The sequence below is a fragment of the Carassius auratus genome, chromosome 23, assembly GCF_003368295.1.
Source record: "Carassius auratus strain Wakin chromosome 23, ASM336829v1, whole genome shotgun sequence".
In the NCBI taxonomy this organism is placed as follows: Eukaryota; Metazoa; Chordata; class Actinopteri; order Cypriniformes; family Cyprinidae; genus Carassius; species Carassius auratus.
Window position 1 is genome coordinate 4,676,367 of NC_039265.1, and position 26,974 is coordinate 4,703,340.

At 38.3% G+C, this 26,974-nt stretch overlaps 1 protein-coding gene across 1 annotated transcript; it reads right to left on the reverse strand.

Annotated features, from left to right (window-relative positions):
- Positions 1–5,873: 5,873 nt before the first annotated feature.
- Positions 5,874–26,974, reverse strand: LOC113041055 (pre-mRNA-processing factor 6-like). The gene is made up of 21 exons (XM_026199337.1): positions 26,738–26,974; positions 25,733–25,895; positions 25,374–25,492; positions 25,212–25,290; positions 24,361–24,537; positions 24,059–24,199; positions 23,885–23,979; positions 23,647–23,803; positions 17,541–17,703; positions 14,084–14,202; positions 13,778–13,996; positions 13,452–13,574; positions 12,427–12,548; positions 12,035–12,173; positions 11,028–11,147; positions 9,160–9,336; positions 8,888–9,021; positions 7,019–7,110; positions 6,818–6,932; positions 6,535–6,661; positions 5,874–6,317 (listed from the first exon to the last, which is right to left on the reverse strand). Exons 1-21 carry the CDS (start codon positions 26,926–26,928, stop codon positions 6,165–6,167), a joined length of 2,925 nt encoding a protein of 974 aa, XP_026055122.1. The 5' UTR covers positions 26,929–26,974; the 3' UTR covers positions 5,874–6,164.

The following is a 26,974-nucleotide window of genomic DNA, read 5'->3' on the forward strand; positions in this document are numbered from 1 at the left end:
AAATAACAAAATAAAATAACATAAAACAACATAAAATGAAGATAACAAAATATAACATTAAATAAAATAAAATAACACAAAAATAACATAAAATTAAAATAACCTAAAACAACATAATATAAAATCAAATGAAACAACATAAAATGAAATACCAAAATGAAATAAAATAAAATGAATTAAAAAAATAAAATAACCTTTAACAACATAACCTGAAATAAAATGACATAAAATAACATAAAAAAACAAAATAAAATAAATAAAAAACAAAATAAAATAGAAATAAAATAACAAAACAAAACATATATAACATGAAATAACATAAGAAAATATAAAATAAAATAACAACATAAAATAACATAAAAGTAAATTAATTAAATGAGATTTAATTAAATAACAGAATAACATAAAATAAAATAACCTAAAACAACATAACATGAAACAAAATAAAATAATAGCATAAAAGTAAAATGAAATAGAATGATAAAATTAAATTAAATTAAATAACAACACAAAATGAAACAAAATAACTAAATGGAATAAAATAAAATGTAATAACAAAATAAAATTAAATAAAAATGAAGTAAAGTTTGAAAAAGACACAAGCCATTGTCTGAGTGTTTTCAGATTTTTTATTAATTTATTTTTTTAAATCTACCAACAGAAAAAGTGTACTTATAGAAAGCATCGACAAAACAAGAGAAATCAGCAGCACCTAAGCAGCAAATTGATGTCTGACAGTTTTCAATACAATCCAATAAACTATCCAATAAACTATCCAATAAAACTTCAAAGTGATTCAGACAAATAAGCACCTTCTTCTACCCAACACATGTTATAAAGATGAATCGACTAAAAACAGGTAGGAGATAAGTTACTGAGACAGCTTATTTTGAGTTATTATGTTGTGAATGTACAATTATGAGCATTAGAAACATGAGTTAAAACATGAATAACGTTGTCAACTTTAAATTATGAGAGTTGTAGATTTGGCTCAATGTGCAGCACCAGATGTGAGTGTCCAAGTGAATATGTGCATCTATGTAACTGTTTAACATGAATAACTTGCTATACATAAATCATATAGTGCTCACAAATAAAAGATATACAACCAGAAGTAGAAACGTATAACCATACAATGTCTTATGTGTTCGACACAATCTCAGCTTATTGTTACACCGAAGGAGTATTATACAAAACACTTGGTGTTTCTTTTTTATTAAAAAGTGAAAGTGAATAAATAAGGATAAAGGGAAAGTTATTGTGCATATTGTTTTAAATAAAGTGTAGTGGAGCTGAACTGAGACCTGTGTATGCTGTAATTTAATAAGCGGTCACACTCAGCAGCCTCTGCCAGCAGTTTATAAGCATCCCCATCATTTTCATTCTCCGCCGCCGTCTTCCTTTTCCCTTCTTCCCTGCTTTGCAAGATGCTTTTTTCCGTCTACTTGCCTGCGAAACAATACATATTTCTACATTATGTTAAATCCTAAGTACACACACATACAGTTTATATTTACATGCATATTAATTTATATTCTTATATCATATACAAATATATTTAATATATAAACATAACATATTTTTCTTAAACATTAACATGCCTGTGTATTTATATACACATAATAAATATACATAATACACACACGTATATTTTGTAAACAAAAACAAAAAGTTTATTTTGGATGCGATTCATTGATTGACAGCACCACTTTATTTTCATTATTGAATCAACAAACAAAAAAATAATAAAAAATCATTACACTGACATTCCTAAAAAAAAATGTAAATACATACATTTCTAGATAATTTTACCCTTTATTTCAGATTATGATTATTCATATTAAAATGTATTTTGATTAAATAAATAAAAACATTTCTTAAACATGTTTACTTCAGATTAGAACCATTCAGATCGTATTCTGATATTATTCAGACAAGTTTATTTTGATTATTCAGTCAATTATCATAAATAGATTTTGATCATTCGATCACAAATAAATAAACAAATCGGTTTCTGGATCATGTTATCCTATTTTCATTTTTAGATCATAATAATTTAGTTTATTTTAATCAATTAATAAACAAATAAATCCATTTCAAGATCATGTTTATTTCAGATTATAATATTCATTTTGTAATTATATGCTTTATTTTGATTATTCAATCAACAAACAAACAAACACACAAAATGTTTTATACATTTTTGATTATTCGATCAACAAATAAATAAACCAACACATTTCTAGATCATCATCCTCAGTGTATTTCAAATCATAATTATTCAGATTAAATGTATTTTGATTATGTAACTTCTCATTTCTAAATCATGTCATCCTAAATTTATTTCAGATTATAATTGTTCAGATTAACTTTTATAAATAAATACACTTTACTTAGACATACAAACAAACAATCAAGGTTCTAGATCATTTTACCCTTTTCATTTCAGTTTATAATAATTAAGACTCACTCTATTTTGACATTCGGTCAACAAACAGACAGATATGAATATTTTACCAGTCTCTCTGGCTTGCGGCAGTTTCTTGTGATGAGCTGCTCCATCTGTCCCACCACCTTCGTCATGTGATCTGCATGCTGTCTCTGACGTTCACTCAAGCAGCTGAAGATCTGGGTCATGCTATAGATATATCGCAGGATACGGTGCACCTACCAGCAAAACACACGGCATCGACTATCAAGACACCGCTAAACAGAGAACAGCTCAGGGGCAACTGTCTCTGGAAACTTCAAAGATGCTAGGGAAACATACATGTAGTCATGTACAGGTGGCTGTACCTTCTCAGACGGACAGTGGTCCTTTTCTTTCGATATGTCCAATGCACCAGTCAGATTCTGGCAGAGAGAGAAACAAAACACAGTACATCTGCATCACATCACCAGAAGAGGGCAGCTAGTGACCTCATATACACACACAATCTCACTACTTCACACTTTAAATGCTTATATAACACGTTAGACGGTCAGGCAGCCACAGCTAGTCAGATGTACACCGTCTGTCTGAACAGATGAAGTGGGGTCAGGAGATGACACTCACCAGGCTTTGGAGCTCCACCAGGATGAGAGCCCTGTAGGTGCTGATGATGGCAGTGTAATCACAGGCACGTTTACTGTGAGCCGCTGTGAGCAGCAGCATTACAGTCACACACACAGCAGGCCTGCTCACACACTGCACACAACACACACATCTGCAGCATCAACAACACTGCGCTTTACATCTGCATTCAACATCTAGACACGCTATCTCATCCCTAGTCTTATATACATATATAACACACATAGAGTTTTTGAATATTTTATACAGACTTGTCCACTACAAATCAAAGTGCATTTGCTATATGGCTGCTATAAAGTCACATGAGATTATAAAACTTGTCAATACACACACGTAGGCCTACAACTAGCTAAAATAAAAAAAAATATACAAGCTCTATTACTGTTGTATTATAATATTATATCATATCATATAATATTAGAATTCTGATACATCATTAAAAAAAAATACCACATTTAAAGCCTCTGTTTTTAATTGTCATTATTTTATTATTCTGATCACGGCATATTAAACAGGACGCATTTAAAAAAAATAATAATAACAAATAAAAAATAAAAGAGTTGAATTGAAAAATGGCAGATTCGTCACACCCTCTATGTTTTACTACGATTGTCACTAGACATAAATAAATACATAAACAAATTTCTCAATAAGAGGAAAGAAGTAAAATATAAAGGGCTTCTTGTATTTTATATATATATATATATATATATATATATATATATATATATATATATATATATATATATATATATATATATATATATATATATATATATATAAATAAATAAAGTTTAAAAAAATATTATTAAAAAATAATAAAGTTGGAAGTCCCATCCTGAATAGAACTCGGACTAACTAATAATATATCATGTAGTTATATAGATAATATTATTGATCCATTATTGAAACCAAACCAAGTAAAAGTAAATCAATTTAAATCGCACATATTATTTTTCCTCACTATTGCATGCCGAATGTTGCGTTAACTTGGTCGTACTGAGCCACTGGAACAGTTTATGTTTTTGAAGTTTATCATTTATATAATAGAAGAGTAAAATATATACTTTGATACGTACATAAGCATGTATTCAAGTAAAAAAATATATAAAATATTTATATTAAATTATGCAGTTTGTGTCACTCAAGCTTTCTAAACGCACGTGTTCGATTACCTGGTAATATTTCTGCGCGTAAGCTGGTTAATTTACAGTGTGCTAACCATAGACAGTAGTGCTAACTCCACTCTCCTCAGTTAGTCTGGTCATGAATCCGTGTATCTGCTGCCCGAGGCTCAGAACAGAAGCAGTGATGCAGTGGGCTCTTACCATTGACCATGGGATGATGAGGGACTCTGGCGCGCACCAGTCAAGGCTTGGAAAGGTGGACATGGTCCAGCGGCGTCCAACGCCTCTTACATGTTTCCCGCAGAAAAAACTTCAACAACGGTCCGAGCGAGGCGAAATAACGCAACAACCTTAAGTACTTGTTCGGGTCTAGTGTGAGCTGGAGCTCCGGCGAGGGTTGCGTCGATGCGCGTCCATTCCAGCACTGGCGAGAGAAGTGCGTCTCAGCCGTCACGCGCTGCTGCCATCGCGCTTTGGGTTTCACCAGATCTCTAGTCTGATCAAGTCGAGAAAACTTCCGCGATCAATCAACTTTGCGCTTTGTTTCGGTTTCGGCGGGAGATGACTTTATAAACCCCACTGGAGTGTCCGCTGCCGAAGGGAAGGCTTTGATTCTTCACCGGACACGGCTGAGATCAGGAAATGACTCGTTATTTACACTGATTAATATGTGGACGGACAGATCCTTTAATCTTTGATGGTGTCCAGACGTTTGTGTCAGGTTTCAACGCGGCCGTGTGGTTCGTGTCAGGCTGATAAAACCACTACATGCAAGTTTCACACTGGATTTGATTTCCTTTAAGGAAATTGCTGTGCTTATAGGTGGAAATTATTGTGTGTAATGACTTATGTAAGATTAATTGTAGTCAGGGTCATCACAGGCGGGGGTCCTATACAGCAGGCCCACCTCTAATCTCTTCTTTCTGAACTTTACACATTATATAATCAGCTCATTTAATAGATATCCAAAATTTCAATCAGTTCGTTTCTTCATCCGGACAGACTTGGAGACATGTAGCTTTACATCACTTGCACACCAATGAATGCTCTGCAGTGAATGGGTGCCGTAAGAATAAGAGTCCAAACAGCTGATAAAAACATCACAATAATCCACACCACTCCAGTCCATCAGTTAATGGCATGTGAAGTGAAAAGCTGTGTGTTTGTAAGAAACAAATCCATCAAAGATATTTTTAACCAAACCATAGCCTCCGTTCAAAATACACACATCCATAATAATCCAATTCCTCCAGTGACAAAATACATAAATCCATCGATGTATTTGTTCAGAACAAACGGTTTTCACTGGGTCCTTCTTTCCTGATTCAGACCAGATGATGTTTTACTGGAGCTTTTCACTTCACACGACATTAACTGATGGACTGGAGTGGTGTGGATTATTGTGATGTTTTTATCAGTTGTTTGGACTCTCATTCTGACGGCACCCATTCACTACTTTGGTGTAACAAAACGTGCAAACAGAAAATTTACATTCAGAAGATGCCGAATGACTGGTGGATGTAGCTTAGCAGCTTTAGAAGAAATTGTTAGAGATAACACATTATTTAAAAAGGAAAACAAATATATTTGCTGAATTATAGAAAGCTGGATTTATCAAGCCAACGTAAAACCAGGACGACTGAGAAATACCCAAATCACCAGCACAGAAGCACTGACATCTGAAACAGACTGGACTTCATTTATTTTCCGATAAGCAGCACATTTACACATTAGCATCATGAGAAGCAGAGTAAGAGTGAGTCAGATATTAATGTTCAAAAGAGACTCATATCTGTGGGAGACAGCCTTGAATCACAACACATTAAAAATGAAAAAAATAAAATAATAATAATAATAATAATGACTAGACAAAACAAAACCACTGGTCCACAGATTCTCTAAAAACAACATATTTGCTAAACCAAACATGCTCAGATTTGTGAACCCGCTTTCAGTCCCACAGTTCAGAAGGTGTTTTTGATCTTTGAAGCCACGAGGACCAGGATCTCTCCGATGTTCTTCTGCCAGTTGAGAACGTGTTTGGATTCAGCGCACCACAGCTCACCGTGCCGCGGCTCGGCGTTCTCACAGCGCTTCTTCACCTCCTGCTGCTGCTCCTGAGAGACAGAACAACACCAGAGTCAGGAGACGGGACACAGCAAAGCAGAACATCCTCCAAAACACCTCTTTGCGTCTTCCACCAAAGGAATCAGTGAAATGAGATGATGAATAAATGACAGAATTTACATTTTTGGATGAAGAACTTCATTCCAAGTGTCTGTGCCTAAACTAGTTAGTAACTTATTATCGCATAACAGCAGCAAAACGTCTTACTTCTGTGCCGTGCTGAAGCTCAAACTTGTAGAAGAACGCCCAGGTGTCGCCCAAGTCTGGTTCGATCTTTACCGTCCGCAGAAACCACTCTCGTGCCTTTGTTATCTTCCTCTCGCTCCAAAACAGTCTGCAGGATACACAAACACAGAAATGGTATCAATGGAACTAAAAAGTTCGGACCGTTTTTGTCAAACAAGCAAAAAAAAAAAAAAAAAGGGAGGAATGTGGGTGGGTAAACTGGAAACAGGGAGAAGTTTGGCAAGAGCCCGGTCAGGAGACTTACTTGGCCACAGCCAGAAGCACATGAGGATCATGTTCACACTTCTTCAGAGCGTCAACACTCTTGGTCTTGCGTTGAGGCCTGGCCTCCAAGAACACGGCTTCAGCCCACAGGATACCTGACAGGAAGAAGCAAAGGTTGAGGGGTGAAAGTGTGCCGAGGCTCCTGACGGATCCGTTCAGGGCTGAAGAAAGCGTGGCTTACCAGAGTTAGGACACTCCTGAAGGGCTTTGGCCATGAGCGTGTTGGAGATGTTTTTCAATCCAGCTCTGTATTCAAGTCGAACAGACTCTAGCCTGCCAAAGAAATTGAGATCGTTGTATATAAAATAACATTGTTTTGGTGAGATTTTCAAGGACTTGTCAAGTAATTATTGCATGTACTTTTCAACGCAAAGTAGTTCTGTCAGTAAGTCTTCGATGGATCCAAGTTGTTCATGCCAAGCTGTCAATCAGACAGCACCCAGAGGTGAATGAACACGTGCTACGGTGATGAGGGCTGGGCTCATGGATATTAATGAAGTGGCATGCTCATCCCAGCAGAGTTTCGCTCTAAAAAGAGTTCCTAATGATCTCGAAGCACTTGATTAGCTGGTTCAGGTTCAGAGTATATGTGAGGCTCGGACCAAAATCAGCTGGAAAGGGTCCATCCAGGAACAGGACTGGAAACCCCTACACTTAAAACCCAGCTTAAGTTATTTGCAAAAATAGTTTTTATTACCAATTAGTTGCTAGGAAGCTAGCATATGGAAAAGTCATTCCTCATGAATATTAATAAGGTTATGTGACTGAATTGTTCTGGAGTATTCTGTGACAATGTCAACAATCTAATTAATATTCATTAGCTAAGCCACTGTCATAGTAGTATTTATCCTTATGCCACTTGTCTATTAATTTTGTCATAAAGAAACATTCAAAAAGTATAATTAGCTACTCTTTCGTATAGGCTTTGTACAAGTACATTTGACCAGTTTTATGTTAATATTGATATACTATTAGGGATGTAATGATACCGAAATCTCACAATATGATAGTATGAAGTAGTATGATATGAAGTCCATGATACAATTTTATTTTATATAAATATAATATTTTCATTACATGCTTTTATCTTCTTTTGTAATGTAGCTTTATTTAATTGCAGTTAGTTTGAGTAATTTCAGTACCACATTTTACGGACTATAAGTCGCACATGATTAGAAGTCACATCAGTCCAAAAATATGTCATGATGAGGAAAAAAACAACAAATATAAGTCGCATTTATTTAGAACCAAGCACCAAGAGAAAACATTACCGTCTACAGCCACGAGAGGGCGCTCTGTGTCTTCAGTGTAGACTACAGGAGCAGCATAGAGCGCCCTCTCGCGGCTGGAGATGGTAATGTTTTCTCTCGGTTCATTTCTCTCGATTCGTGTCAAATTAATTTTGATAAATAAGTCGCACCTGACTATAAGTCGCAGGACCAGCCAAACTTTGAAAAAAAGTGCGACTTATAGTCCGGAAAATACGGTACTTATTTAATTTAGATGCTGAGAACTAGGGCTGGGACGATAAATCAATGCACCGCAATTCCTCTGGAATCATTTCTGAGCTTAAATTTTAACAGCAGATGGCGCTTTAATCTAGTTATCCACACACTCAAATGCTCATGAAGAAGAGTGCTTGTGCGTTCGGCTGAGTCATGTAATTTCCCTTGATCTTAGAATGCTTTTATGATGCAAGATTAATATAAACACAGCCAACTGAGAACACCTTTGTAATAGCGCTTTTTGAATTTTATGAATGATTATTTTAGGTTCAAGTGTGTGTAATGATTTGGAAACGAGCAGAGTACGGGTGTTTCTAAAGCATGCAGTGCCGTCTGCTGTTAAAATTTACGATCAGAATCGATTCAAGAAAGAATCGCGATGCATTCGGAAAATCTAAGAATCAATGCTGAATCATTTCTCGATTCGCGATGCATCGATTTATTTTCCCAGCCCTACTGAGAACATATAAAGTTTTGACATTTAAAGCTAAGTAGCTTTAGTTCTGGTTACCAATAACATCACTGAATTTGTCATGGTTTCTCACCAGATCTCAGGGGTTTGTGGATTCTTGAGGCGAGCTTTCTCTAAGATGGCTCGAGCGCGCGTGAGCTGCCCGACTCTCTCTTCCAGCCGAGACAGGAGCAGCCATAATGACATGGAGTGAGGACACTTCTTCAGCTGAACGGACACAGCAGAGAGAAGCCATTAGAGGAACACCATCATCACTAATGCCCACTGAAAAATGATTGATCCTAATATTATACAGAACAGAATTTAATTATAGCACGGCATCTTCTCCAGAGCCCATAAACGTACTCCCTGGTTGTAGGCCTCTCGTGCTTTATCAATGTTCTCTGACTGCTCCTCGATCTGTCCTCTCATCATCCAGAGTTTAGGGAAATCCTCATAGTGCTTCAGGGCCTCGGTACAAAGCTCATGTGCCGCCTCAATATTCCCCAGCACCCACTCCAGCCTCACAGACTTCATAAACACCTGCGAGCGGCACACAGAAAACACTTATGACAACTCATTTAAAGCTTTTAACAGCATTTATGAAGGATGTGTAAGATGCATAAAGGTGTTCTTGAGTGCAAACAAACAGCCAGGGAGATTTTCATAATCCTTTTCCCGTATGAAGCTCACATGGCTAGTTTCCATAGATGCAGGAAAAACATAAGTGTATTTTATTTTTTTTGATAACATTATCACTTATGAGGAATCCTGCCAAGTGCTTGAGGTACATTTGATCCGGTGATATTTGTCTAGATGCTGACACTCTTTCCTGGAGCCAAGAGTTAAACAAGCCCAGGCAAGAGGCCATTCTAACACCTTCCATCTGCACCATTTACTCCCAAAAATCCCACGCTCCTTTATAGTGTGCAGAGCAAGCACATCTGCTGTGAGGAGGTTACCATCCACTTACAGACCTCGTTTGACACAATCAGCTTCTGGTGCATCGGTCTCACATGTTCATTCTCTGACGCAGAGTCAACATCAGGGTTTTTAAGGTCATTTTAGTCACATCTCACAGCTGAACTTTATATGCAAAGTCGAAAGTAGCTTTCGGTTTCTCTATGTGAGTTACAACCTTAAAATCTGCTAAATGATAATAGATTTAGGTTTTTTATTATTTTTTTTATAAACAAAAACCACACACACACACATGTATATATTCACACTATATATATATATAAAATGTCTAAATGTAATATATCAGTGACTGTTATATTTAACTGAAAAACATAAAAAAACTTTTCTCCTTTCTTAAAGTCAAACATTAAGTGATATTAGATATATATTTTGTACTTTTTTTTTACTTCAGCAGTTTGAATAGGAACATTTCTCATTTAGTTTAACTTGTATTACAAGAACTAAAACTCTAATTACTAAAAACTAATTAAAATTATATGGACTTAAAATAAATTAATTTAAAATATTAAAGCTTCAAAAAGAAAGTATTAAATTAAGCATTGTATACTTATTTTAATTATGAAATTATATACTATTAAAATGTATTAAGAAAATTTTACAGGCTCTTAATTATACTATAATCAAGCGTCTTATTAAAATAGTAGTTGTGTGGAAAAGTGTCAGATGCTTTGGGCTAAACCACCGCAGACTTAAGCTGATCAATCATTTTCTGAATATTAAAGCTTTTACCTTGATGGTTTAATGTAATTATGTTTTGCAGAGCAACCTGAGTGTGCTTTAGCAAAAAAAAAAAAAAATCTAATTTAACTGAAATGAAAATGAGTCACATTCAGTGATGACACAACTAAACCCTTCATTTGACATGGCGCCTAATGTAATCCAATTCGTCAGTGGGACACTTTTGAGATGAAATATTATTAGGATTATTAGTTCAACCTTGAACCTAGTCTCATCTCACACAGCCTAGTTTTCATGCACAATCCTGATATGGATACCAGCAAAATGGCCAAAGGCCTTGAACTAGCCATGCCTTGGTAAACCGTCTTCCCACTAGCGTCCCATTCAACACTGTTGCACAATCACTTCTGCAGGGTGACTCACCCCTCATCTACTGATCTCATCACTTATCTCTGGCAATCAAAACAAGAGAAATCATAACATGCAGAACCGAAACGATGTGTTCCCAGCAGACGGGTGTCCCCAGCATGACACAGCAGCGGTTACATCTATTTGACACTCAAGGGCCCGCTCACCCTGGCGGTGGGGGCGCTGCTGCGGGCCTTGGCCAGCAGCCTGCGCGCTCTCTCGTACTCGTTATTCTCCGATTCCAGCTTGACGGCAGCCAGCCAGATCTCCTCGCTGTTGGGGTTAGCCTGACACCAAGAGAAAACCAGAAAGAGGCGGGATGAGTTTTATCTGGCCATCGTCCCAGTCAACACTTAAGATACAGTAAAAGCTGCTTAGTTTCAGGAAATAAGCCCTGAAATGCAGTTTAGAGTTCTGCTTCTTTAATTTGACGTTTTGCATACAGTTCTTGCATGTTTGGTGCTCTTTCAGTTATGTCAATGTTATGACTAAGTCAACACTGAATCAAAAGTTTCTGTTGTTTTTTCTCACCTACTTGTGAGGGAATCTAAATGAATTTGAACCGTATCTATTTATCTACTTTAAATGAATATTCGGTAATGATGCATTACACTTTTCAAAAGAGACCGTATTGTATTTTAGACTTTAAATCAAAGTATCAACTATTTCAAATTAATGCTGTTCTTCTGAACACTCTATGCATCAGATTAATGTGCATATAACCTGAATAAATGCATGGTTTCCACAAAAAGGTAATCTGAAATATTTCCTAAAGCAGCCAATGAGCATATCTGACACTGAAGACCGGAGTAACCATAGTCAAAATTCAGATTTGCATCAGAAATACATTACATCTTAAATCGTACTAAAATAGAAAAAGAGTCATTTTAAATTCACAATTCTTTTAAAACATTTAAATAATGTTATCAAGCCTGAACTTTTGAACTGTAATCTATCCTTTAACAGTGCATATTAAATAAATAAAAGCGAGTGAATCAAGAATGAAGCCAACCACTGTGCTTCACAGGCCTTTTGTGAAATGCTTTTGTACAAATCCAGCACAAAGAAATATATCTTGTGCTGTTGCTTCATCATTACAATGCTTTCAATAATGATGCTTGCTACAAATAATGCAGTCATGGGGCTTGAAGAGCTGAAGGGGAGCGACACTCACCTGGAAAGCCAAAGCCAGGATACTTCTGGCTGCAGGAACGTCGCCCGCTAACCATTTCGATTTAGCACCCATTAGCCATAACACCTCAGCCTTAGGACAATGAGCCACAGCCCTCTGTAAAAGAGCCTCCAACGACTCTCTAAGAGAGAGAGAGACAGAGAGAGAGAGAGAGAGAGAGAGAGAGAGAGAGAGAATTTCGAACAATGAACATAACTATGGAATACTATCTAAAGATTAGATTAGGATTGGCTTCAATAACAGCAAGTGTTCTGATCTAGAACCATTTTTAATGAGCAAGCTCCAATTGCCTCATTGCCTTCCTGCCTCCAGCCAATAAAAGCAGACTTCAATCATGTCGGGCTGTGTGTAGAGAGCCAGTGAGTATTTCTCACCGTGTACCGTGGTTCTTCTCAAAGTAAGCGGCTCTCAGCCAGACGCTCTTCTTGCTGGGGAAGACCTGGAGCGCATGAGCGTAGATGGCCCGCGCACACTCCAGAGCGCCATGAGCCACACACTACGACAAAACACAACCAATCAGCAGCAGATATCACAGTGACAGTGTGCATTAGTGCTCGCCCACAAAACAACACTATGCACTTAATGGCTTTATTGAGTTCAAAAACTAGTCGCATGAACCATTTCAAGAGACATAATCAAATTAGTTATTTATAGGAAATTTATTTTAAGTTTATTGCAACTACGGATATAAAGACAAGGGGTTCACTGCGGAGTTTTTTTTTTTATTTGGAGATTTGCTCTTCTCTACTTTCTGATTAGTGCAATTTTTCTGTACAGAATCATGAATAATGTCATTTTTACCACGAATTCAGATTGAATCAGAAGAAATCATTTGAAATAATGTAAATAAAGAGCCTCAATGAAGAATACTGATTTACAACTACAAAGCTCACACTACTTATATCTGTTTTTAAAGGCTTGCAAGTTATTGCTAAAAATCCCTTTAGAAAAATGTATGTAGTTTTACTTGTAACACGGCCAAACTAACGGTAAAAGATAAAAAGACATTAAAGGGACAGTTCATCCAACGAAATGAAAATTATCCTCATTTACTCACCCTCATGTTGTTCCAAACCAATGTGAGCTTCTTTCTTCTGCTGAACACAAGAGATGATATTTTGAACAGAGACAAGCAGTTGCTGGAAGCCATTGACTACTATAGTATGGGGAAAAAATGGCTACCGGCAACTGTCTGCTCACCATTCTTTAAAATATCTTTTTTGTGTTTAACAGAACGAAGGCATTAATGCATTTTCATCTTTGGGTGAACTATCCCTTTAAATCTTCTGCTTTGAATTGTTATTATCATAGGTCAATGATCAGAAATGTCTGTAATAAGCGATCAGGTGGTGCTGAATGAAAGCAGAATGTGGGTGTGTAAAGGTGAGAGGATGTTTACACTGTCTGCGTCCTCCATCCATGTGTGTTTGCAGTCCTCCTCTTCAATGCCAATCCCAATCACGGCTCTGATCACAGCCTGACATGTGGCCACGCTGCCAGCCTTATCACACTCCTCTGCATCCTGAGACAGACACCAGCTTTGAATTAACACTTCCTGATATAATTATTGGCTTTTTCTTATGACAATGCAACTTAACTGAGAAACCTAATCCTGTCCTTATGGAATCTGTCTTTGCATATATGCATTGCACATTTGAAACCATTGAGTATTTAGTCATGCATGTCACTGAGCCATCTGAGCTCTTAAAGACTGAGATGTCAGACCTGAATCCACTGCTCGCGGTTGATCTCCACGCCGTTGGCCCTGAGGGAGGTGATGGCTCTGTCGATGATCTTCTCCACCATCTGTGTGTTTCCGTTGGCCTCCTCCAGCTTGGCAGCAGTGATCCAGATATGGCGGTCGGTGGGAATGTTTTCACGGGCCTTGTTCAGAACACGACGGGCATTCTCATAGGTTTCTAACCGGGCCAGAGCCAGCCAGAGCTACGGAGGACAAGCACAACAGAGCAGTCTGATTTATGGGCCATAAAGAGGTTTATGGGTTCTGGCTGATTAAGGTGGTGTGTGTACCTCAACGCTGGTCGGACAGCACTCGACTGCTCTGCTCAACATGATCCTTGCGTCCTCTGGCTCCTCCAGCTCAACAGCGATCTTCCACAAACGCACCGACTTCGACACATTCTCCAGAGCTGTGGAGACATGTAGATATCGGGAAAAAAGGAAGTATACAGACACAAAGTTTTTTAATGATTAAACAAAAATGATCAAGCATCACATTACTCCTGTTTGGGATTATTTGAACTAGATCTCTAAATAACAATAAATAAGTATAAAAAGTTCAAGTTATCTGATATCTTAAAGGAACACTCCACCGTTTTTTGAAATAGGGCTTATTCACATTATTTCCTACATTTAGATAGGTGGGCAAATGCATTTTTGTGTCAGTGCATGCATTGTTTTAGTTTGACTGGGTCAGCGTTAGCTTAGCTTAGCACAATGAATGGAATCCTTTGTTGCCAGCTAGCATGGCCTGAGTAAAAGTGATCAAAAAAATAAAAAAACCCACCTAATTACTTCTTGCGGCCTGCGTATTCACAACGAGTACAAATAGCGATCCAGATTAACACTAGGCGATTTCCTTGGCAGATATTGACTTGGGACTATATTATGGGGAAGCACAGGCGAAGCACTGCTACTTCGGCGCAGAGAATCACGCAACACATGAAAACATCAACTCTATGTGAATACAGGTATAATATGGGTCGATCTATACATGCGTCATGATTAAAATAATCACTTACTCTGTGGACAGCTGTCCATTTGGTCCATTCGGCGTGGGGCGTTTTTTCCAGTTCACTTTGTCACACCGGAAAAAAAAAATCGAGTACTGCAGAATGGATCAGCGCCGTGAAATCCTCTGTAGATGTGACACAACTTCGGGCACGCTCATCTTGATCTGACGTGTTGAGCCTGGTCATCAATGGCAAAAACATGTCCCACTCTCTACAGCAAAGACACTCTATTTCCGTCGGCATAGATTGGCATATTCCCCCACATTCACACCACCAGTTCATGTTGGCTCTCATCCTCACGTCCTCAGGCTGTTGAGCGATCGCAACTAATACACGCGCATATAAATTTCACTCGCGGCTGGCTTGACGGTGTTTTTCTGAAGTGCGGCTGGCTTGACCGCAGTCTCCTACTGTCGTTCTATTTCCAAAGCACGCAGCTCGTCTTCTGTAAACTCTGGTTCAAATAGGTATGGTTCTGGTTCTTGACTGTCTGAGAAGTCACCCTCTTCGTCTCTCTCAAAATCAGCCATGTTCATCGCCATTCGTGTACTGTAAGGAAAATAGCCAGGCAGCTACTATTCACGCCGGTATGTTGACGGAAGTCGTGGGATTTCATGTGTTGCGTGATATCTCTGCGCCGAAGTAGCAGTGCTTCGCCTAAGCAGCAGTGCTTCGCCTGTGCTTCCCCATAATATAGTCCCAAGCCAATATCTGCCTAGGAAATCGCCTAGTGTTAATCTGGATCGCTATTTGTACTCGTTGTGAATACGCAGGCCACAAGAAGTAATTAGGTGGGTTTTTTTTTTTTTTTTTTGATCACTTTTACTCAGGCCATGCTAGCTGGCAACAAAGGATTCCATTCATTGTGCTAAGCTAAGCTAACGCTGACCCAGTCAAACTAAAACAATGCATGCACTGACACAAAAATGCATTTGCCCACCTATCTAAATGTGGGAAATAATGTGAATAAGCCCTATTTCAAAAAACGGTGGAGTGTTCCTTTAAGAGACTAACTGACTCATGGGGGTCTGGAGAGGTCCGTTGAATGATATTTAGGGATGTAATGATTAACCACAAGCTGGTTGAAAATTGATTCAAACATGAGGATTCAAATCAGTTGTGTTACAAAACAAATCGCAAGTCATTTTGGGGCAGGAGTTTAAATGAATGCATGTCTGAGGGGAACTTACTGTCTTTAGAAAAGTTTAGATGCTATATTGTCTTTTCATCTTGTCTCTGTGTAATGCATATTAAAGTTCATAAGTGCAGTGCTGTTTTGTTTACAGCGGAAACCAAGGAAACGCTTCAAGCTCCACCTGCTGGCAGAGAGTGAATCTGCGTCTCGTTCAGCTCGTCTGCCGTTTCTGTTTCTGTTTCATGCTGATATTTTTAAGTATAGTTTCACAAAACTGAAGTCTAATCATTCTATTTTTTGCTTCAAATTAAATTAAAAACTGCTCATGTTGCATATGTGCAGAAACTTGGTTTTCTATTGTTTACAATAGCAAAGAAACACTGCTTTGAAACCACGCCAACGCCTATACTAACATCCTAAAGTGTAAAAACTAAGGTTTAAACAACTCCAGGAGCTCAAATACTAAATGAAAATGTTATATAAAACAATAAACCACGAATTTCAGCCTAATAAATGATTATGCATGTTATACATAAATCTGGTGTTTGTTTATCAGTCTGGCTATAGCGCCGTCTGCAAAAGCAGTTAAAGTGACGGGTAGACTAAAGCTGGGCTCAGGTGGTTGTGCTGTGGGATGTGTTTCCCATACATTTATTTATTTGTGGTGCTCACAATATAAAAACTGACTGATTTTCCAAAAGGTTTTGTTGAATAAACATGAGCTTGTACTGTACCTATAAAGATCAAAACGAGGCGCGGGTGTTTTTATATCACTGTATTTCTGAAGAAAGACTATCTTTAATTAGTCTATACATTTTTTTTATGTAATTAACATTTCGTCTTGCATGTTATATGCCGGATAAAATAGCATTTGTAAGCTCAGTGCTGCATTGTGTAGAGCAGTTAATGGGGAAACCTCTGTTCTTCCCGCTTTAAAGCACCTCCTGCTGGCAGATAATTAATTAGCATTTTCAGTAAATCTGATTTACACGGCAAACTGATTTTGCTTTTCATCAAAAAGCCACCATCTACTCTTGAGGGACTACTTAGCCGTTACTGATTCTATTTGGAAGTCCACCGGAAGTTAAGTTAGGGCCACAAAAGCGTGCACGCACAGTAACGTTTGTTTATGTTGTTGCCGTTGAATCCGTCTACACATTCACATTCACTCCTCAGATTTGCAAGATCCACATGAATGGCCAATTTCAATGGGCAAGCACTCAAACGTTCTCCAGAAAATGCAAAAACCACTGCTGTGCAAACACTTATTACGAATCACGTCATTAATTATAATCAAACGGTTACTAAAATTAAATCTTTATTGACAACTAATTCCCTCTCCTTACTTTACAGAGTTAACAAGCTGATCAAGGCAGAGACATTGATGAAGTAGAACAGTCAGCCTGTTTAAAGAGATACTTCATTACAAGGGGGAGATTCAGGACGTTTTAACAAGCTGAGACGGATAGAGTTTTCATACATAACTAACAATTCATCTGTCACTGTCACACAGGTATGCAGGTTGAAAAAAAGCAGGTGACAGTGGAAAGAGAAACCTAAAGAGGAGTGGAGGAAGAGAGACAGACAGAGAGGCACTGACCTTTCCTGAGCACTCGTTTCTTGGCCCTGATGTCCGTCTCGAGCTCCGCGGCTCTGATATAGATGCGCACAGACTGAGGGAGGTGACGCACCGCCTGGGCAACTACTGCCTTCGCCGTGTCTCCGGGCTGCAGCCGGGCGGCTTCCAGCCAAACATCCTCACTCTGCACAAACACACACACACACGAAGATGAAGATAAGACACACAAATAAACACTATATTAACCAGTTAAAGCAGATAACATCTTCAGCAGGGCTCAAGAGAAACAAAAATGATGAGGAAGCCAAAAAAATCTATTTAGTTTCGGAATTGGTTAATAAAGAGTCATTCATGAAGTTATGCATGTTTCTGCTTGACTCTGTTTGAATGAATGGCACAGATTTAACACATACTGAAGCACGCGTGACACTCACAGGGTTTTCAGCCTCTTCATTATGTGAGTACATGACCACATAAACACTGCTCTGAGAGTCACTTCATCAGCATTCACCAAGAAATTATCATCATATCACAAAATAAGAACCATAAAGGTCTTCACAGCAACGCGACAAAATAAAAGCTTGGTTGACTTGAAGAAACCGTGACAAATACATTAAATGTAATGATAGTATTAATACTACAAATAATTATTAAAAAATAATTTTTAAGGAATATTTATGTACCAGAATTTAGCAGAAACTGTTTTAATACAAAACACAGTGTTTCTGAAACAAAAAAACAAACCAAAAAAATTATTATATAAGACCAATTACTTAGAGATGCTTTTGACTATTACAATTAAATGAAACAATTTAAATGTAATCCAGAAAAACAAATGGAAAATAGAGTATTTGGTAAAAATAAACAAATAAAACTGAATTTAAAAAAAAAATATATATATATTATCTCTCTCTCTCTCTCTCTATATATATATCTATCTCATAGGGGCCTTAAAATGAAATTTGTCAAACTTTTAATAAATTGCTGATATCAAATTTATGCTGTCATAATTTTAATTAAACAAGGTTTTTTTTTTAATAATGTAATTTCACCATTGAAACGGAGTAGAAAAACTAGAATCTAAAAAATTTCAAACAGAAAAAAGCATTGAAAACAATTAAAACTGATTTCATAGGGCCCTATGTCAAGAATATTTCTGCCATGTTACAATATGAAACATTTTAGTCACAGTCTGGAGCCCTGCTGCACAGAGAAGCAGGTGAATTATTAAAAATGAATGCTCAGTGATTTATGATATAGAATCAGCTGCCAAGGTAACATTTTAGTTCTTCACAAGCGTGAGGATTAAATGTACTGATCATGTCCCAACATCCTGTCTAAGTGGTCAGCTCTCTCAGGCTTCGAGACACATCCATGTCACTGCTCCGCTGCTGAACTGTGGCGCTCAACTTTGATTAATGAGCCTGCAGAAATTTCCCAACACTTAATGAAGCTGAAAAAGGGCCAAAAGGGCCTGACACTGTTTCCGCTCGCTGTGTTTTCATTCCCAGTTCTTTCTCTCCGAGTCCAAAGTCAGCACTAGTAGACAAATGGACTGGCACAGATTACATGACATGTTGTTCTTGAACCACATTCACAGCATTTTGGGAAGTGGGATTTTGCAGATTGTAAATGTATCACTAAGGCAAGCGGTCAACACAGCAACATTCCTAAAGCTGTAAAATATCCATGACTCATACACACGCTGCCCTCTACTGGACATACAGTAAAGCACTTCCTTTTTACTTCACAGGGACAATCCAACCCTAACCTAATATTCTGTCACACCCTTTTGTGATTAAGAACTTTAAACCATTTTACCATCAGAGTCCCATTTCTAATGTTCATCAAGGTTTCTTGCACCTAGCTTGAGTGAAATAAAAGAAAGAACTGGTGTAATGCTGTTTAAAAAACAAAAACTAAATTTGTTTGGAAAAGATATCAGGCCAAAATTAACTTTCTAGATAACTTTGCACTGGCTAGTAAACACATTCCCATTGGTCTGCAGCGGTGATGTAATAGGGAGGCGTGGCTTTGGGGCTCCGCCTTCTTTGACATGCAGATCTTCTCTGATACATTTCTTCTGCTCACTTCATCAAGGTCAGACGTGAGAAAGAGCAAGCACACACTGACAAGCAGCTTTATATTAGAAACTGTTGTTGTAAATCGAACTGAAAGTGACATTGACCCTGTTTTTTCCCCCCATGTTTAATACTGTAAAGCTGCTTGCTATAAATGTGCTGAAGTGCAGAGTAAACATGTCCACACTACTAGCTATGTTTCTATCAAAAAATAAAATTTTGACTTGAGTAATAAATGGAATGTCATATAAAACATTTGCAAATAAAGCAGTTTCCATCCAACGAGTCAAAAAGAACAGAATCGTCACTTTCTGATAACATGGCACCAAGTATCACCAAGAAAAGTAGGAGAAGCCACTTAATATAATAATTTGATGAATAACTTGCGCCTCAGGGTGAGCAGATGAAACTAAATTAATGCGGCCATTGCTTTCTGAGGTGGATGCTATCATTTGGGAACGCAGTCGTGTAAGACAATTACATAGAAATACTTTGACGACATTTCTAAAATCATATGTAACTTTTTTGTGCATATTTTTAGATTTGATGTGCATCTTGGTGTTTCCATCCAGCGGTTTGTCATGAGATACTCCTAACTGTGCATAAAAATAGGTGGATGGAAACACAGCTAATATGGTCAAATGCTTTCTTAATGGCTGTTATTTTTGTTGTGTGCATTTTTTTTTTTGTTTGTTAATGAGAGAAAAACGCACAACACATTTACATGTCAGCTCTCAACAGAGAGTGTGGTGTATGGATGTTCACAAACCATGAAACACTGCTAAGATAATTCAAACTACCTTTTACCTCTAAGACAAACAATAAAAAAATGAAAGTTACGTTATTAATAACAAGAGTTGTTCCGATTCCGATACTAGTATCGGAAATATCTCCGATACCACAACAAATTCTGGCATCGGCGAGTACATAAACCCATATACCGATCCGATACCATTTTCTTAAACAAGACCTAGTTATGACCGCTAGCTTTGCCTAACTGCTGCAGGTTCTTCTTCACTGCTCAGAATGCATTGCAAACACAGGAAGTTGTGCTGTTGCCACAAGCAACCCCTGTTTAGAGCAGCGAAGAAGAAATGTAAACGCGTTAGCAGCACTGATCTATATAAGACTGGATCGCTCATCGCATTCTAAACTGCCAACAGACAGTGAAGCTACTTTTATATTATAGATCAGTGGTTAGCACTCAGTATGTCTCTGTAGTACCGGTAGTTACCGACTCCCGAGTATATTCCGTACCCGCAGCTGCGTTCAGTCGCTTCCGTGTTAGTCAAAGCGCAGGGCTCCAGACATTAGCCGAATATATTTACCAGTGTCTGTGAATATTAAACTGCAAAATACTATTTAAATATTACTCCTGCAAATTCTACATCTCTGTGGGTGACGTGCGCAGATGCGCGGGAGCCCGCTGTTTTGTAGTCTCTGCCTTGTGTCACTATATGAGGACATGAACGCATAAACCGTCACTTCATGAGAATTTACCATTTCATTTGAGAAAACTGTCATATCATAAACACAGACACTCAAAGATCTTCATGGCAGACCATTAAAATAAATGTTTGGTTTAACATGAGTGAAATTGACAATATATTAAAGGGGGGGTGAAATGCTATTTCATGCATACTGAGTTTTTTACACTGTTAAAGAGTTGGATTCCCATGCTAAACATGGACAAAGTTTCAAAAATTAAGTTGTACGTTTGAAAGAGTATTTCGGTTCCAAAAATACTCCTTCCAGTTTGTCACAAGTTTCGGAAAGTTTTTTCCGAGTATGGCTCTGTGTGACGTTAGATGGAGCGGAATTTCCTTATATGGGTCCTGAGGTCACGTCTGCCGGAAGAGCGTGCGCATTAAGGGACTAGTGGATGGAGTTTATTTTTACAGAGCATCAACGGAGTTGTGCAAGTGTTTGTTTGTTCCCTGCATTTCGAAGATGCTTGTTTTACAAACAAGGCCCAGTTTGACGACGGATTTGCGTTTAGTTTATTTCTTAAGGATGATGCAATCCCAAGGAAAAAGGGTCAGGATCGTGTGTTGGAACCGCAGGCGGTGAGTAAAACTGCTTCAAATATCTCTGCCTCCTTGTTAGTGCGTCCCCTCCCATGCCAGAGACCCGGGTTCGAGCCCCGCTCGGTGCGAGTCGTTGCTGCTGCTGCTTTCGTTCAGTTTCAGCCTCTGGATCTGATTCTGGATCATAAATAAACGGCTGAATCTGACTGTAAGCCATGGTTTGTTTTGGAGGATGGGTTTTCCCTCACGGTAATGTCACAGCTTCCACATGCTCTCAACGCAAAAGCCTACTGGTGCTCGTGATTCTTTAGCTCCGCCCACACGCCACGCCTCCAGCCGGTCGTGTTTTTCCGGGAAAAATCGGTACAGACTATTTTTCTCTTATGAATATAATAAAACTAAAGACTTTTTGGAGTTATGAAGGATGCAGTACTACTCTATAGGTACTCAAGATTAACAGGATATTGAGTGAAAACGAGCATTTCACCCCCCCTTTAAGCTACTGTTGTAGCCTACAGCCTAGATTTAGCTACTGTATGTCTCTATAATAATAATACGTCTCTATTAATAATAATAATTATGCCTAGACGGTTGCTTGTTTTTCACTTGTTTTGTTGTAAAGAGATTATCTGATTAATATATCATTTTTTATATTCCTAGACTTATTTGTTGCAATTTTTTTTATACAGTTATATTTGTAAAATTAAAATACCTTTTTTAGTTTGCGGTGTTAGATTTTTGGCTGCATTTGAAGTTCTTTTTCGCTTAAGAAAATAAATAATACTGTGAAATTCATGTCAGATAATAAAAATACTGTAATGAATGCAGTAGTTTACCATGTATTTTTTCATGTTTTATTAAAGGATCAGTCTGAAGCACACCATAAAATTATTCTAGCAATGTACACAGGGCTAGTAGTATATACAGCTGTATATACAGATACACACCCAGTTATCAGATCAGTACTCTGTATCGGCCGATACTCTGAGCCCAGGTATCAAAATCGGTATCGGGAAGAGAAAAAGGGTACCAGAACATCTCTATTAATAACTCACCCTCATGTCGTTCCAAACCTCCGTTCATCTTCAGGACACAGTTTAAGATATTTTAGATTTAGTCCGAGAGCTCTCAGTCCCTCCATTGAAGCTGTGTGTACGGTATACTGTCCATGTCCAGAAAGGTAAGAAAACATCATCAAAGTAGTCCATGTGACATCAGAGGGTCATTTAGAATTTTTTAAATCATCGAAAATAAATTTTGGTCCAAATATAGAAAAACGACAACTTTATTCAGCATTGTCTTCTCTTCCGTGTCTGTTGTGAGAGAGTTCAAATCAAAGCAGTCTTGATATTGGGTTCGCAAACGAATCATTCGATGTAACCGGATCTTTTTGAACCAGTTCACCAAATCGAACTGAATTGTTTTAAACTGTTTGCATCTCTAATACGCATTAATCCACAAATGACTTAAGCGGTTTTAAACTTTTTTAATGTGGCTGAATGTGGAAGAAAACGGTTCACTGGTTCTTTTGTGCTTAACGTAATAACGTCATTGCCGATGAATGCCCTTGTTACATCGTTACATCGAATGATTCGTGAACCGGATATCACAAACTGCTTTGTTTTGAACTCTCTCTCACAACAGACACGGAAGAGAAGACAATGCTGAATAAAGTCATAGATTTTGCTATTTTTGGACCAAAATGTATTTTCGATGCTTAAAAATATTCTAAATGACCCTCTGATGTCACATGGACTACTTTGATGATGTTTTTCTTACCTTTCTGGACATGGACAGTATACCGTACACACAGCTACAATGGAGGGACTGAGAGCTCTCGGACTAAATCTAAAATATCTTAAACTGTGTCCTGAAGATAAACGGAGGTCTTACGGGTTTGGAACGACATGAGGGTGAGTTATTAATGACATAATTTTTGTTTTTGGCTGAACTAACCCTTTAAGTATTTCAGGAACTTGATTTAGTTGTACATCATTTCTTCCTACATTTATGCCTCACCTTGGGACACATCTCAGTGCCTTTCATGATCAGGTTTCTGGCCACCTGCAGCTTCCCGGTCACCTCCTCCAGACGAGCAGAAGCGATCCAGGCCGGAGGGTGATGAGGGTTTGTTTCTCTCACGGACTTCAAGAGGAGACGGGCCTTCTTGATATCACTGCACACACACAGAATAACTTTAGAAGATGCAACACAGACAGCCTAGATATAAAGCTCATGAGGGTAATACACTCGGTACCTGATGTCTCCTCCATGTGTGGGGATCATGGAGTTTAGATCAGTGAGATAGCCTTTAGGATCAACTACTGTCTGTCCACTCACAGAGTCAGACACCTGGAGACACCAACAAAGACTCTGTGAAGACTTCGGTCTTTCTTCTGAATAATTCAGTTTGCCAGCTGTGGTGCATCACCTGACTGAGCCTCATGTCCATCAGAGTGTTCCTGGCCTGTCCGATCTTCCTCATGTCCAGCTCTCCAGCTTCAGGCGTCATGCCTCCTGGGTAGGGTGTGTTCAAGCCCCCTGGGAAGGGTGTCTCCAGCCCAGCAAATTGCTGAAAAGGGAAACAGCTCAATTAGAAATGGCATCGTTTCATATTTTGAATGAAAACTTCAAGTGCAATGGATCCTCTATTGCAATGCATTCTGCTCTGATTAGATTCACTTTCTCTTTATAGACAATGATGCACCTGAAAGGTGACGGGATGTTACTCACCCCCTGCAGAGGGTCAACGGAGGTGTGGTTTTCTCCAGTCTTGAGGTGCTTGGCAAAGAAGCTGTCTGGCACAGGTGTGAGCTTCTCATGGCGGGGATTCCTCTGCCGTTTGTTCCTGGCATCACCAACCTCAGGAATACTCAACCATTCATCCTCTGTGACCTCCGCCAGCTTCCTCTGAGGGGAGAAATAACACAACAGTTTATGTTAAAATGTAGTTCATTCCTGTGATCAAAGCTGAATTTTCAGCAACATTACTCAGGTATTGTCTACTCTGAATCATTAAAACGAGTCATTTAAAAAAAAAGAATCCCAAGCGTTTCCTGTTGATGTTAACATGAAACATTAACATACTGCCCGCCCACTTCTCCCATTGGTCTCAATGAAAATGTAAATTCATTCTTTGCCACTAGTTGCAACTTTTGGAGATTAAAAATAGCAAACTCCCTGGTAACACTGCACACAAAGCAGCACTGCACTTACAAACACTGCTTTATCAGGCATCACAGGCAAGAAGACATTAAGATGAGAACAAGCCACCAAACACCGCAGATTAACATCACTCAACTGAAGGGTTTAGAAGAATTTATCTTTGAGCAAATTATTTAGGAGTCGTTGAGCAAGTAAGGTAAAAAATAAATGCATATAAGACAAAGAAAGTATTTTTCGTCCTTACATGCATGTCAACTTGTTGTTGGAGACTCCCAAAACCAAAATATGAACCTTTCATAACCCATACTAGGTACACTTTAATCTTCTAAATACTAATCATAGGACAAAGTAGCTAGGGAAACATTTTGACAAACAAATCATAATTCAGCAGGACAATGCCCGCCAAGTTAAAGACAAACCTTTAGATCTGAGAACTGTTGCTGAATTTTGGGCCGCTCCATACGGTATTTCTCGATCTCCTCTTTCTCTCGCAACTCCCTGAAGATACATCAACAAAATAAGCCAAGAGACGCTACAGAACAACCAACAAGTGCAGATGAGAGATGAAAGTTCCCACGCACCTTCTTTCTTTGCGTCTCTCATCCATACGTTTATCCAGAGCGGCGTAGATGGCGTCCGCCTCCTCGTCGTCTTTCTCATACGGCCCACTGGAGAACAGACTGCCTGCGTAACCATTGAACTAGAGCAAACAGAGGAAGAGATTCAGGATAATAGTACATATGATGTTTTAATCTTAAAAAGTTATCAATAAAGTGACATAAAATTAGTGCTTTTCCTTTCACTGTGGTCTTAATCGATCCTTATATTTATTAAACATAATTTTGTATATTCTTTTGTATTTTTTTTTGCATGCAATCGCACAGGGGAATAGGTCAACATGACCCTCCTCAGCACAATTCATGATGAACTGCAGGTGTACCTCATCATAGTTGGTGTCATTCAGATCCTCTTCATCCTCCTCTTGGTTCTTCTTCATCTGATCACCCACCGTCCTCTTCCCAGGGGGTGCGTGGCGATCATCCACGGGGTCATTGGCATCACGAGCGGGACCGATATCTGATCGCGTGGTGAAACCTGTGGCACTGAGGAGCACAACACATCACAACTCAGTACATAACACAAGATACTACGATATATACTACCGGTCAACAGTTTGGAACAGTAACCATTATTAATGTAACTGAAAGAAGCCTCTTATGTTCACCAAGGCTGCATTTTTCTTGATCAAAAGTACAGCATAATCAATAATATTGTGAAATATTATTACAATTTAAAATAACTGCTTCTTCAGGAGAATATATTTTAAAATGTATTTTATTTCTGTAATCCAAAGCTGAATTTTCAGCATCATTACTCCAGTCTTCAGTGTCACATGATCATTCAGAAATCAATCTGATATAGTGATTTGCTGCTAAAGAAAAATTATTAGAAAGATTATTGTTGAGAAGATGTTAATATTAATCTGGAGACTGGAGTAACAGCTACAGAAAATTCAGCTTTAAAACACAGGTATAAATTAAATATGTATATGTATTCAAATAGAAAGCAATTAATGAATGGTTGTATTGTATTTTTTTATAAATAAATACAACCTTGGAAACTTTTTTTTTTTACCAAAGTTTTAAAGTAGTGTAAATAACAAAAACACAAGACAATATAAGGCATCATAACATATTACTATAATGTGACATTTTAAAATAAAGACACAACACAATACGTAACACATTACAACAACCTCAAGACAACAAATAACACATCAACGAAGCATCAACGAAACATCACGACACACGACACAGCGTTCTTAACTGTATACAGCTGCCTGCAAATCAGGCGTCATTATTCACTATTATTGTAATGATTAACACCGTGATTAATGCTGCTCTAGACCGTCATGATCATATGTTTGTGTGTGTTGGGCTCTCACCCTCGTCCCAGTCCGGGCACGTATCCCAGCGGCGCAGACATGCCGAGGAACGGCTTCTTCTTCTTATTCAAGCCGCCCATGAGCGGAGAGGCGAGCGGCATCGCCGGTGCTCCCCCCGCGGCCCCTCCGGTCCCCCCGGACGCGGCTTTGCCTGCAGTTTTCGCGGGGTGTTTCGCTGTAGCGCTCGCCATCGTTGCGCTGCTGACAACACGCTTCACTTCCGGCACAACAAAAGAC

Coding starts and splice junctions, on each gene's coding strand:
- LOC113041055 (XM_026199337.1), bottom strand. CDS start 26,928: ATGGCGAGCGCTACAGCGAAACACCCCGCGAAAACTGCAGGCAAAGCC. Junction 14,203..17,540: donor GAAACGAGTGCTCAGGAAAG/GTCAGTGCCTCT, acceptor ATGTCTCCACAG/CTCTGGAGAATGTGTCGAAG. Junction 7,111..8,887: donor CCACAAACCCCTGAGATCTG/GTGAGAAACCAT, acceptor TTTCTTTGGCAG/GCTAGAGTCTGTTCGACTTG.